Here is a 14,500-nt window from a genome sequence, read left to right as displayed (position 1 = left end):
TCCCTCACTACTGCTACCATATGCCTGGACTCGGGTGACATTTTGGCGAAAAAAGGCATCATGATGGTGAGGTTTTACAAAATACAAAAAAAAAAAAAAGGAAAATAATTCTTTCCCTCACTATTGCTACCATATGCCTGGACTCTGGTGACATTTTGGTGTTGATGTTACTCAGTTTTAAAACAAAATTTGATTTTTTTCATCACTTTTGCAACCAGACCTTTATGGCTGGATAAGCCTGCATTTTGATGGAATTTGGAGTTCAAGTTCCTTCATCATGTTACAAAGGAGATTAAAAGATTTTTAAGTATTGTCTATTTGCTGTGGCGTGGAACATCAATCTCACACAAAATCTGTCATACCTAGACAGCTGAAAACTGGTATGGCTAAACACAAATTATCTAGCTATGAACTAAGGCAGCCCCACTGCCCAGGATACTTCAAATCAACAGACAGTGGCCTTTGAATCAATGCAAAAACCCAACATTATCTTAAGTTCTAACTTCTATATGCACAGCAGGAGTGGTGATACAGAGAAGAGTGTCAATAATGAAAATAAACATGAAAACAAAAATTAACAGTGGTAATGTCAGGATTGATTTACCTACAGCAACAACAAAATAAAAAGCAACTGGAATTCAACTTCTTTTTTTTTTAACACTCCTGTGAAATGTTACATTTTTATGTTTATCTGTGTTTGTACATAACTTGTGAGCATGATACACACATAAAGTTAAACACACAAAGTACCATCCAATACCACTTCTACTAAAAAGATGTTAAACTATTGCAAATGAACGCATACAGAAAGAGAGCACAGTACATCTTTTTTTAATATATATATGTATATATATATATATATATAGAGAGAGAGAGAGAGAGAGAGAGATGTGCGTGAGTGTATGTAATATCCAGTATCATACCACTCAGTTCCATGATCTCCATTCGCTCTCCATCCTCACTGCGTCCAACAAAGTGTAATCCTTTTTCTTCGAACTGGTCCACATACTTGGGGTTCACCTGTTCCACAAATATAACACCTTTCATTCATAACACATTCTAATAAACAGGAGGGTGCCGTGTCACAAACGTGACAAAATATGACCAAGCAAATGTGAACATTAATCTTGCAAACATTTATGATAAGATTTGTTTAAATGATCAAAGCAAAGTGATATTTACAAACAATCCAAGATTAACTTCCTGCCTCTGACTGCATGCGTGCATGTGTGTGTATGTGCATGTTTGTGTGTGTGCAGTTATGTGCGCGCATTCATGTGAGCATGCACATGTGTGTGTGTTGGAGAAAAGTGAGTAGCTAGCATCAGCATTCTCATTCAGACCCACACACTGCAGACATGATTGACAATTTAAAAATATGATTCTAAAAAAAGTTAATGCGAGTATAGAATTTCTGTTCATTAAAAAAAAATTAAAATGTTGTTCTACACAGCGGAGAAAGCCTTACCTCAAAGCGGTGTCTGTGACGCTCCTCAACTGTTCCCTTGCTGTGGTACAACTTGCCTGCAAAACAAACACACCTTGGATTTTATATATATATATATATATATATATATATATAATCATACAAACACCTTTTTTTTTGGGGGGGGGGGCATCTTCTCTCAGCGTTTACTCTGTCATCAAAGGGGAAATGAAGGGGGAACATTTTTTTTTCCAACTGATTAGTGATTCCACTTACAATTTTGATAGATCAGAAACTTTTCCACCTTCAGATCTCTCTGCTTACAGATCTGGGATTTCTCCACTTACAGATCAAAGATTACTGTACTTACAGATCAAGAATTTGTGTACTTATGGTTCACAATTTCTCTACTTAATAATCAGGATTTCTCTACTTAAGGGTTGCAGATAAAAGTTTTTTTTATATTTACAAATCAAAGTTCTCTCTACTTACAGATCATGGATTTCTCTGCAAACAGATCAAAGATTTCTTCACTGATGAATCAGGGATTTCTCCAATTATGGATCAAAGATTTTTCTTCACATACAGAACAGGGAATACTTACAGGTCAGATATTTCTCTGCTAAAGGATCAGGGATTTATCTATAGATAAGGAATTTATCTAATTATGGTTCAAGAATTACTGATGGATCAGGGATTTATCTGCAAATGGATATGGATTTCCTTACTTACGGATCAGGGAGTTCTCTAATTATGGTTTAAGAATTACAAATGGATCAGGGATTTGTCTGCAAATGGATAAGGATTTCCTTACTTATGGACAAGGGATTTCTCTACTTAAAAATCAGGACATCAGAAATGTGTCTCCTTACGGATGAGAGATTTCTCTGTCTTGAAGACTGTTGTCCTTTTTCCCAGACGCATGGTACCACCCATCTGGCCCGGGTTGTGCTCTGGCATGTCGATGACCTGAAGCAGATACAGTTGTTTTTCGGCTGTCATCGCTCTATATTCAACTTCCTTCAAAAAGATGACAGCAGAAATCAACCCACTGAGTACCAGAGAAAACTGTTTAAAAAAAAAAAAAAAAGAGTAGGCTCACAGCCTCCCTTAACATACTACCTCCCTTCTGTGTATGTATCCAGCGTCCTCTTCTCCAGCAGCCATCTACATCTCCTGCAACCTGTGCACCAAGCGGCTAAGCTTTTTTGTTTTGTTTTTATTTTCCAAGCAGGAATTTTTTCTTTTCTTTAGCCAAGCGCAGGAGCAGAATCAAAGTGCAAAACAAGCGGAGATAAATTCCACCCAAAATGAAGGATATGCAGGTGTGCACATGAAGACAGGTTGCTACACACTCACTGTATGTATGATAGTCAGTCATGTCCGACAATGACCATCAGAACAGCAGAGGAGGCAACTGCTATCCCTGACTATTTGGGTTTGAATTTGATTTTAGTGGAGACGGTCTTGCTCAAGTTACATCCCCATTCTCTCGGCCAAGAGGGTTTGGGACAGTCGGCGTTGGAATGGTTCCCAAAGGCCAACCAGCCCCCAAGGCTGCAGCACTAAGAACCAGTGTAATCTTGCCTCCTAGTTTGAGAGACATAGTCCTTTACAAAAGACTAAGCTGCAAATGACTTCCCCTTGCAGTGGAGAAATTTATCATACAGCTCTCGCTTTGCTGTTGGCCCAACTGTAAGCTTATGTCAATCTGTGATATAAGCCGAGCGTTGGACTCACCACAGGGTGGGTGGTGCCGCTGTCCATCTCTGTGGAGTTTGCGTCCTTCTGTCCCAGAACACTGCGGGCAAACTCTATCACCGCACACTGCATCCCAAGACACACACCTGCCAACACAAGTCACAAAAATCGTGTCACATCCATCCCCTTTCTCGTTTTCATCCATAAGACACACTAAAATCAAACATGTATGTAAACACATGAATTGGTTGCAGAACAGATTAGTACCTGTTCCTATGCAAACTGCTATCAATATCAGCTGTTCTTTCAAACTGTTATTAATATTGCAAACTGTTATAAATATTACCTGTTGTTATAAACTGTCATCAATATTACCTGCTGTTGCAAAATGTTATCAATATTACTTTATTACAAACTGTTATCAACATTTCCTGTTGTTACAAAACTGTTATCAAATAAAAATATTGTTATCAGAAACTGTACACCTCCACTGTCAATTCTGTTTTCATAAAAGAACACTTTAGTATTAGCATGTCAATCATCCATTTTTTTATCATCTCATCAAAAAGACTAGTATCCAGACCACTGGTCAGTCTGATGGACTTATATTCTCTTTCTCTCTCTCTCTCTCTATATATATATATATAAATTCCTCAAGAAGAGAGCATGGCCACAATGCAGCACCATATGTATGGGTGATACTGCACTATGGCAATGCTCTCTCCCAAAGAATTTCAGAGAAATCTGTTGGGACAAAAAATAATATAATCCAATACAGTAAATAACAAAACTCTTCCACACTACAGACCTTGGTCTTGGAAATCTCTTCCACAAAGTATCACTATCACACACTGTTCCCCTACTAACTCTTTCAATTCCGATCTTATATTTGTTCAAAGAATATTTCAAAATACAGGCCATTCTACCCCACACTGTCTTTGTGAACATGCGTGCGATAATGTGTGTGTGTGTGTGTGTGTGAAGGGGGTGAGGTGGAGGAAGTGTGTGAGTTCTGAACGACGTTACACTGTTTTAAAGGAAATTTTCTACATAAAATTACGTTTAAGTAACATACTTACCATGACCCACTAGTGCAGACTCCGGCAGGGGTCTGACGTTCCTGTCCTGTGCAAACTACTATCCGCCTATGCAGAGAAAACGAAAGTAGCTATGGCCGATAATCTCTCGGAAGTAGGTAACCTCCCCTTTGCCCCACTGACTAGTGCCCTCTTTTTCCAGCAGCCATCATGACTCCTGTTCCTGTGCTCTTCATACGGCTAAATTTTTTTTCCGTATTTTCTGTCTGTTTGTTGATTCTCTGGCATTCTTGTTTTTTGTCAAATTATGTCTTCTTATTTTTTGCGAGTTTGTATCTCAAGATTTTTTATACGTCTTATTCATGTGCCTGGAGCAGCAGGGTAAACTCAAAATAAATGTAAATTTTTATTGTCATTACTACTATTACTATTATTATCTAATGCATCAACAAGCACCCTACCCAGATAAGGAACCTTTCTTGTGCGAGCCCATTGAGCGGCCAGGATCTTCCCCTCTATTCCACGCTGGCCAAACCCACCAGGCACCAGGATTCCACTGCAGACAACACATCAGTATTTTTTTTCTTTCAATTCTGGACAGAGTATATAAAAAAAAAATGTATATGTATTAAAAAAAAAAAGGTTAAAGGTCCCATTGCCTTTTATGGCCAGTAAAAGACCCCCCCCCCTCCCCCCCCCCACACAAATATACACGCATACTCATACAAGTGCAGGTTTACACACTTATTTTCCTTAACCACCCTCCCCCCCACAATCCCTCCACTCCCTTCTACCAAACCACACACCCACCTTCTTTGTTTTTCTTCTCATACCACAATGTGAAAAGACATGAAACTTTACACACACACGAACACACACACAGACATGCTGGTTAAGAACATGGGAAGAAAAAACAGCACTGAACTTACTTGGCACCGACCAGTTCCTTCCAAGCCTCGTGGTACTTCTGAGCATCCTCATGAAGAGTGGCCTGCTCCAAGTCTGCCGCTTCGATGTACTGCAGCATAAAAGATACATAGTTCTTAATGCAGAACAGCGCTGCATCGAAAAGATACACAGTACCAAATGCAAAGGTCTTCCTTTTCTGCAGCATAGAAAAGATACACAGTTCTAAACTCAAAGGTCTTCCTTTTCTGCAGCAGAGAAAAGATATGTAGTTCTAAATGCAAAGGTCTTCCTTCACTGCAGCATAGAAAAGATACGTAGTTCTAAATGCGAAGGTCTTCTTCTTCTGCAGCATAGAGAAGATATATAGTTCTAAATGCGAAGGTCTTCCTTCACAGCAGCATAGAAAAGATACGCAGTTCTAAACTCAAAGGTCTTCCTTTTCTGCAGCAGAGAAAAGATATGTAGTTCTAAATGCAAAGGTCTTCCTTCACTGCAGCATAGAAAAGATACGTAGTTCTAAATGCGAAGATCTTCCTTGACTGCAGCATAGAAAAGATACATAGTTCTAAATGCAAAGGTCTTCCTTGACTGCAGCACAGAAAAGACATATGTTCTAAATGCAAATATCTTCCTTTAGTGCTGCACAGAAGATATACATAGTTCAAAACGCAAAGGTCTTCCTCTACTTCAGCATAGAACTGATACATAGTTTTAAATGCAAAGGTCTTCCTTCACTGCAGCACAGAAGATACATTGTTGTAAATACAAAGCTCTTCCTATAGTGCTGCACAGAATCTGGAAAGACATATAGTTCTAAATACAAAGCTCTTCCTTTAGTGCTGCACAGAATCTGAAAAGATACATAGTTCTAAATGCAAAGCTCTTCCCTTAGTGCTGCATAGAAAAGATACATAGTTCTAAATGCAAAGGTCTTCCTTTACTGCAGCATAAAAAAGATAAAAGTTGTAGATGCAAAGCTCTTCCTTTACTGCAGCACATAAAATAATAATAAATAATAATAATGGTATTTATATTGCGCTGAATCTTGTGCACAGACAAATCAAAGCACTTTCGCACCAGCTGTTCACACGCATGCATTACTCTAAAACTGGAGAAACTGAATACAAGGAAGAGGCAGGGAAGGGAGGCTATTTTGGGAAGAGGTGGGTTTTAAGGCCAGACTTGAAAGAGCTGAGTGTGGAGACTTGACGAAGTGAAAGAGGAAGTTCATTCCAATTGCAAGGTCCAGAGACAGAGAAAGAATGGCGGCCAACAGATACATAGCTGTTTTTGCCTAGGTCTTCCTTGTGAAACATCAGAAATTTCCACTGCATGCAGAACTGCAAGTGTGTTTGTTTTATTATCAAAGAGGATTTTTCGATAAAATTTTGCCAGGGAGAACCCTTTTGTTGCCATGGGCTCTTTCATGTGCACTAAGTGCATGCTGCAAACAAGACATCCATGTATCTTATCATTTAAATGACCAGCACCCACACCACCGCTCCAGGTGCAGCAGGGGATGGGGGGTGGGAGTAAAAAGGCTCGGACCTTTGACGCGCTTGATAGTCTGACGCATTACTACTACACCACCACTCTATACCATCTCGTAAGCACACCCCACCCTCCTTGCATAACCAGCCACTAGCTATCATGACTTTCTGAAACAAGACTTAACCCAAAGTTAAACTGATATCATTTAGTTTAATCAATATCATTTTCAGAGTCATGTGATTGGGAAAAAAAAGAGTAAAATGCTAGTGTGGGACTCAAACTCATAGACGCTTGCTTCCTACACGGCGACCCTTCCATACATGAGCAGAGATGCCAACCCCTGTCAAGTGTTTATGTCAGGAAATTTGATGGGAACATTTTGAATTTGGTAGGAACACTCGGACTTCAAACCACATCAGGAAACATACATTTTATCTACAAGCACTTGGGCCTACCTGCAACACAGTGTGACTGCTACTCAATGCTGTTTCAATGTAAACACGCATGCGATTGAGCTGATTGGTCCACTCAATGCTGTTTCAATGTAAACATGCATGCGATTAGCTGAGCATCATCACTTGACACTAAGGTTAATTGTGACTGCCCTAGCCTTGTGACTGATAGGTCTAGAGCGTCTGGGTAATGTCACAACAGGAAAGCATGTGACCATGCTATGTAGTCAAAAATGAACTCATTGGTGACAATTTTGATGTTGGCATAACGTGAGAACAAACTGCGATCGAGAGTAGCAAAATACAGTGAAATTGTAACAGTCGGCAACTCTGGATATCATTTAGTTTAATCAATACCATTTTCAGAGTTACATGAATGGGGGGGGGGAAAGAGTTAAAATGCTAGGCTGGGACTCAAGCCCATATACAATTGCTTCCTACAAAAGCGACCCTTCCGTTCATGAGTATGTGTTCCAGCAACCTTCCATACATGAGCATCTGATGCACCAGCTGACCTTGAGGTCGAGGCGGTGGTTGACAGCGAGAGCTGCATGCTGCAGGGCCTTGATGACGGAGGCATAAGCGTCCTCCAGCTTGGTGTACTTGCCCACCAGCACGATCGTCACCTCCTTCAGCAGTCGGTCATACCTGTCACACACCTGGCACTATCAGTATCATACCTGTCAATATCAAGCCCGAGGTCATACCTGCCACATGTACATCACACACATCGCACTGTCAATGTTAATCCTGAGGTCATACCTGTAACATGTACATCACACACATCGCACTGTCAACATCAATCCTGAGGTCATACCTGTAACATGTACATCACACACATCGCACTGTCAACATCAATCCTGAGGTCATACCTGTAACATGTACGTCACACACATCACACTTTCAACATCAATCCTGAGGTCATACCTTTAACATGTACATCACACACATGACACTGTCAACATCAATCCTGAGGTCATACCTGTCACATGTACATCACACACATCGCACTGTCAACATCAATCCTGAGGTCATACTTGTAACATGTACATCACACACATCGCACTGTCAACATCAATCCTGTGGTCATACCTGTCACATGTATATCACACACATCGCACTGTCAACATCAATCCTGAGGTCATACCTGTCACACACATTGCACTGTCAGTCAATATCAATCCCCTACAACCTGGAAAATAATTTCTGAAAAAGGAAAATATTATCAGTTTAACAAGTCATCTGAAAGACTAGCACCAAGTCCACCAATCAAGGTGTAGCGGAGGAGGAGGGGTGGTAAAAACCCCAGTATGTATATAGGAATTGGACCCATGGACACCGAAAAAGGACAAAAAAAATCGTACTTCTATAAATTAACATACATGAGAAGCAAGAATGTAAATCGATACAATGGTTTATATGTTCAAAAGAAGAACACAAACCACCTTCCAGAAACATGACATGAGAATACAACACATTAGTCAGGTTTAGCCAGTGCTGTTCAACAACCACACCTCTTTAGCTTCAAGGCTGCAATATCTCAACTAAAATCACCTGTCAGCTAGCTCCTTCCACCGCTGAATCAAACGACGAGGTCGAGGTGTTGGAATGTTCAGATTCAAACGCTGGATGAAGAAATCATTGGCTCCCTGCGCCTCCAGCAGAAGTGGAACCCGATAGATGGACGACACGTCGTGCACGCAGTACACCTGCAACCACCATGGTGTCACAGTTTTGTAGTCACAGTGTCAGCGCGGTCAGCTCGTTTGTTCATTTCTGCCTGCGGTGTTTGTGAGGTTGCAGTGTTGGTGTTATTAAGTCATTCACTAACTGCCAGTATCTGCAGGATTCGTCACTAACGGGAGCGCTGAGCGGAACGCTCTGAAAAAACAAATTGCGCTCTGGAAAATTCCATGACTCAGAGCGCTTGCGCTCTTGATTTTGAAAAGACATAAGCATACACTACTGTATCTAAATTGTTATTCCATTGTCCATCACAAACAAGAGTCAAAAGCGCGATCGTTTTGCATTTACCGAAGTTTGAAAGCCGTCTGTTTACGTTTTGATAGTTCAACCGGAAGTAGGCCTAGTGAATCAGGGGAGGCTATGCAAAAGAGCGCTCTTCAGACTTGAAGAGTAGAAAAGTGGAGCACACGATCGATTTCGCGGCCGTGCAAAATCAAAATACTGAAATATCTGATCCCAAAAAGGAAGGCTGACGGTGAAGGGGATGGCGAAAAGAAGAAGTTTTTAGTGTGCGCTCTTAGTTTTCAGTTTGCGCTCATCAAAATTCTGAAACTAGAGCGCAGGCGCTCATGTGAAAAAATGTTAATGACGAACCCTGATCTGGATTCCCATGCGAGACTGGGCATTTGTCTGGATGTAGCGTACACGCGCACACACACAAACCTCTTCAATACTTCAAACTTGCACTTGCCACTAAGGCAAAGTGGTTAGCATCACAGACTGACGACTGGGAGGAAGTGACTTCAATCCCCATCAAGTGTGGTTGTGACCTGGTTGGAGACATAATTTCACAAAAAACAAGAACGCCAGAGAACTGACAGACAGAAAATACGAAAAAAAAAACCTTAGCCGTATGAAGAGCACAGGTACAGGAGTCATGATGGCTGCCGGAAAAAGAGGGCGCTAGCCAGCGGGACAAAGGGGAGGTTACCTACTTCCGGGAGGTCATCAGCCGTAGTTGCTTTCGTTTTCTCCGCATAGGTGGATAGTAGTTTGCACAGGACAGGAATGTCAGACCCCTGCTGGAGTCTGCACTAGTTGGGTCACGGTTAAGTATGTGTAATTAAAGTGGGTTTTTTTCTACCCGTAGCCAGCTCCTACCCAAAGCTGAGTGTGCTGTAGGCTAACAAATGCGTCTTCAGGAACGTTTCTCAAATCTTGTTAAGTCTTTGAACTTGTAACTCATGTCCAAAAGACATTGATGTGCAACATAATAAGTTAAATCACCTAGCTGTCATAAGAGTGTTAGTTGTGAGGGAATTTCTAATGCTACTATTTGCATATCCAGATGCCAGTGCAGAACAGGTGTTCTTGTATGACTGATTCAGGTGGGTGCTTGCATACAAATAAATAAGTTCAGCTGACTGCTGAAATACAATGTGTGTGAGTGGAGGGTTCAGGGGCAGGGGTGTGGGCATGGGGGTGCTGACGTGGATGTGGGTGTGTGCATGTGCATTCACTGATATTGTGCATGCATGAACATTCAGGAGTGCATAACTTATTACCTGTTCAGTAATGTTGGTACTTGCACACAAACAAAACAAACAACAAAAAAATTTAATATGCTCAGCTGACTGCTAAAGTACATTTTTTATTTGTGTGTGTGTAGAGAGGTTGAGGTAGTTATGGGGGGTGTGGGTGCAGGACTGCTGATGTGGATGTGGGTGCATAAGCGTCTGTTCATGTCATGAGTATGTGTGTGTATAAACATGCATGAGTGTGTGATTTATTTACCTGTTCAGGTGCCACATGGCAGAAGAGGGAGATCTTGTTCTTCACTTCATCCTGCAGAGGGGTCACACTGCGACAGACGATCTGAAAACACAGCCACCACCCGCTCACTTGAAACACCATTACAGACTGTCACAAAGACAGGTGCGGACAATAATCAATTTTAAATCTCTGCCAAAAGAATGTTTTGCCCCTTGACAAAAACTTTTCTTGAAGTCTTATAGTCCAGCCGACAGCACAAGGCCACATCAGGACTGATGACAAAAGTATAGAATTATTTCAAATCAATTTTGAAATCTGTAACAAAAAATACATTTTTACCTTTTGACAGTCAATAGTGAACTCCTTACCAGCAATTTTTTCACAACAATGTCTCCACTAAATACCGAACAAACTCATTCATGTGTCCTGTATTTGTAAAATACTTAATGTCTTATCAAAGTAAAACATATCTGCTTGACATAAGCTCATGCATAGCTAATGGACACACACAGTCACGTATATATTTACAGCATGCACTAACACATGTGTGCTCGTTTTTAAGAAAGACAACGCACACATTAAAAGTTGCATGTTTGCGCAAATGTGCCCGTAAATGCAAACCGAACTACACATATCATTACAATATATACTTACAGCACTAATACACACATACATCTGCTCATATATCTGGAATAAATGACATTCAGCCAATGACATATACAGAGAAGTCTTACAATATCAGGTGACAGGCCAAGTCCTCTCAGTTCACGTACACTAGCTTGTGTAGGCTTTGTTTTCTGCTCCCCTGTAGCTTTAGGCTGAAAAAAAACCCCAAAAAACCCCATACCACATAAATACATAAAAACTAATGATATACTGAAATATATCACACAAATTTAAACAAACATACATGTCTTTGATTCACATCTTTCAAAAAACCCAATCACTGCACAATACTTGTAATGTGAATAAAACAGACTGAAGTCCTGCGTGCAGCATGCACTTAGCGCACATTAAAAAGTAACAGCAACAAAAGGGTTGTCCTTGGCAAAATTCTGTATAAAAAATAAAATAAAATTTAAAAAAAACAAAACAAAAAAACCACTTTGATAGTAAACCACAACAAAAACAAACAAACAAACTTAGACCAAAAAAGAAGAAACAAAAAAAAAAAAAAAAAAAAAAAAAAAAAAAAAAGGTGGAACTGCAATGAGGCAACACAGCTTTCTCCGAATTTAACACAGAGCAAACTTTTATGTCAAAATACAAAAATAATATAACACCATACAAATACACTCTTCTTGGTGGAAACAAACTATGTTCAATCAAGTGCAGGAGCAATGAAATTTTCCTGTGGACTGCTGGCACTGGATCTGCAACAGACGAGCCTGTGTATGGCTGTATATAGAGCAGGGGTTCCCACAGATTGACCAAAAAAACTCCATACTTTTTCTAGGCCTTTTCCAGACCAGAATAAAATTCTTCCATTCAAAACACAAAGCCAAACTGAATACATAAAAAAATTAATCTACTATGCCATTGATGAAAGAGACTGACAGATATCCCAATACCGATGTATAGTTTTCATCATTTTTTTTATTGGTTTATTTTTAAATGCATTATGCTCTGAAGAGCAAAGCAGATTTTTCCAGTCCTGCAAATGCTTCCCTCATTTTCCCAAGACTTTTCCACACTTCTACGACTCTGATGAAGAATTCAGGATCAGCGTCACTGGGAAAATGCCACTGAAGTGGCGCACACAATGGGGCAGCAAAAAGAAGAGAGAGAAAAATCAAAACAGCATACAAAACACACAAATCATAAAGCACAGTAAGTATAAACTTATGCAGAGGTTTCAGAAAGTGCCCTCTCTCTCTTTGTGCGTCTCTCTCTTTGTGTCTCTCTCTCTTTTTCTCCCCTTCCCTCCCTTTCTCCAAGGCATACAACAGAACTGACCTGTGGTATCAAGCTAACATGGACGCAGACGATGTTTTCACGTTTCACACGGAACTGGAACTGCCTGAAAGCCTCCACGAAGGGCATTCCCTCAATATCACCAATGACACCACCAAGCTGTCAAAAGAAAAGAATTGTAAACAATAACTGCAAAAGAAAAAAGGAAATCATCATCATTATGATAACAATAACATTCTGCGCATATTACGACTATTTTGAAAATAATACAGCAAAACAAAACAAAACCAAAAAAAAAAAAAAAAAAAACCCCAAAAAAACCTAAAAAAAACAATAACCAAAAATATGGCCTGTCTTATGAGCATGGAATGTGTGTCTGTGAGAGTATGTGTCAATGAGTGCACATAAGTGTATGAAGTTTATGTGTTTGTGTCCAAAAGCGCATTTCGTTCTTGCTGTTGACTTTGTATGCAGTCTATTTTACAAAGTTTTCTCTCAGTAAGGAACAGTGAATATGTTGCTTTTTCTTTCTTTTCTTTACAGTAAAAAACAACCTACCAAAACAAAAAAGAAAACATACACAGCAACATCAGGAACATATTCATTTGGCAATCTTCCTATATCTATATACATGCTACTTTCATGTGTTTATCCCTTTAGTAGTAGTAATCACTTCACTCAGAATTTTTTTTAATGTTTACACTCACTCACACCCACACACCCCTAACACAAGGACACACACTCACTTTAATCAACACATTCATGTGAATACAAGCTTTCAACAAAAAGGAAAACATTTCACAGGCACCTCCACTAGATAAACACACATACACACACAAGCACACAAAAAACTTGATCCCCATGTGACTTTCCCACACCTCAATGATGCAGACATCAGGCACTTTCTTGTCTCCATCAACAGAGATGTGTGCCACCCTGGTTACCCACTCCTGAATGGCATCCGTTATGTGTGGTACCACTGATGATGAACATAAAAAAAAAAACATAATAAAAAAAACAACACATAAGTATCATGTGTCGTGAGTTTGTGTGTGCATCTAATTGTGCATGCATACATGTGTGCATGCCTTCCGCATGTACAATGAAAGAGAGGAATCGTGTTTTGAAATTCTTTTTCTTTCCCTTTAAATTTTCAAGCTGTTCACGTTGTTTATAAAATATGTGTGTTCAAGCCTTATGTTCCAATCACTGTGATTTATGTGCTTCTTTACTGTTTAAGCAGACAGATATTCCCACAATGAGGGATTAATAAAGTGATATTCTCCTTCTGTGTTTGTGGGCTGCAACTCCCACGTTCACTAGTATGTACATAAGTGGGATTTTATGTGTATGACCATTTTTACCCCGCCATGTAGGCAGCCATACTCCATTTTCAGGGGTGTGCATGCTGGGAATGTTCTTGTTTCCATAACCCACCGAATGCTGACATGGATTACAGGATCATTAACACGTATATTTGATCTTTTGCTTGCATATACACACGAAGGGAGTTCAGGCACTAGCAGGTCTGCACATATGTTGACCTGGGAGATTGGAAAAATCTCCACCCTTTACCCACCAGGGGCCGTTACCTAGATGCCACTTTATGCCGAGGATCCGTCAGATTAAAAGTCCAATGCTTTAATCACTCGGCTGTTGCGCCCATCATCAAGTGATATAATATTAACAGTCAACACAATCATCATCAGTATGATCACCAATGATAATGAATAATATAAATCAACATCATTCAAAACGATCATCAATGTCATCATTAGTATCACCAGTTTTTATCAGTGTAATTACCACTGATTATGAATACAATAAAACGATAAATAACTAATGCTAATCAATGTCATAGGAAAGATCATCACATCATTTTCAATAGATGGAGTCTCCCGTCGGACCAACAGATGAGTAGGCAGGCAGGCTTATTTTCAATATCATCATCATAAATAGTATCATCAGAATGATCACCACTAAGAGCATTTTTTTTATTTTTTTTATTTATTTATTTTTTTGGATTGAGATAAAAGTTCCAAATAGGAAATGTTGAACATATGATGGATCAACAACATTAAATTACACCTTTTACAAAACACTCACCAAAA

General features: G+C 39.7%; 1 protein-coding gene across 2 annotated transcripts in view; it reads right to left on the bottom strand.

The window, feature by feature from the left end:
* The window catches only part of LOC143297586 (CTP synthase 1-like), a 29,286-nt gene that overhangs the window by 4,315 nt on the left and 10,471 nt on the right, over window positions 1-14,500 (bottom strand). For both annotated transcript variants that reach the window (XM_076609993.1, XM_076609994.1), the window contains exons 4-15: window positions 13,268-13,368; window positions 12,432-12,548; window positions 11,210-11,293; window positions 10,497-10,577; window positions 8,571-8,725; window positions 7,532-7,664; window positions 5,094-5,182; window positions 4,626-4,720; window positions 3,167-3,273; window positions 2,299-2,395; window positions 1,469-1,524; window positions 924-1,020 (exon numbers count right to left, since the gene is read on the bottom strand). In XM_076609993.1, the coding sequence (XP_076466108.1) occupies window positions 924-1,020; window positions 1,469-1,524; window positions 2,299-2,395; window positions 3,167-3,273; window positions 4,626-4,720; window positions 5,094-5,182; window positions 7,532-7,664; window positions 8,571-8,725; window positions 10,497-10,577; window positions 11,210-11,293; window positions 12,432-12,548; window positions 13,268-13,368 (1,212 nt within the window). The remainder of the gene's footprint in view (window positions 1-923; window positions 1,021-1,468; window positions 1,525-2,298; window positions 2,396-3,166; window positions 3,274-4,625; window positions 4,721-5,093; window positions 5,183-7,531; window positions 7,665-8,570; window positions 8,726-10,496; window positions 10,578-11,209; window positions 11,294-12,431; window positions 12,549-13,267; window positions 13,369-14,500) is intronic.

The sequence above is a fragment of the Babylonia areolata genome, chromosome 23 (genome assembly GCF_041734735.1).
Source record: "Babylonia areolata isolate BAREFJ2019XMU chromosome 23, ASM4173473v1, whole genome shotgun sequence".
Lineage (NCBI taxonomy): Eukaryota > Metazoa > Mollusca > Gastropoda > Neogastropoda > Buccinidae > Babylonia > Babylonia areolata.
This window is presented reverse-complemented; position numbering and strand designations above follow the sequence as displayed.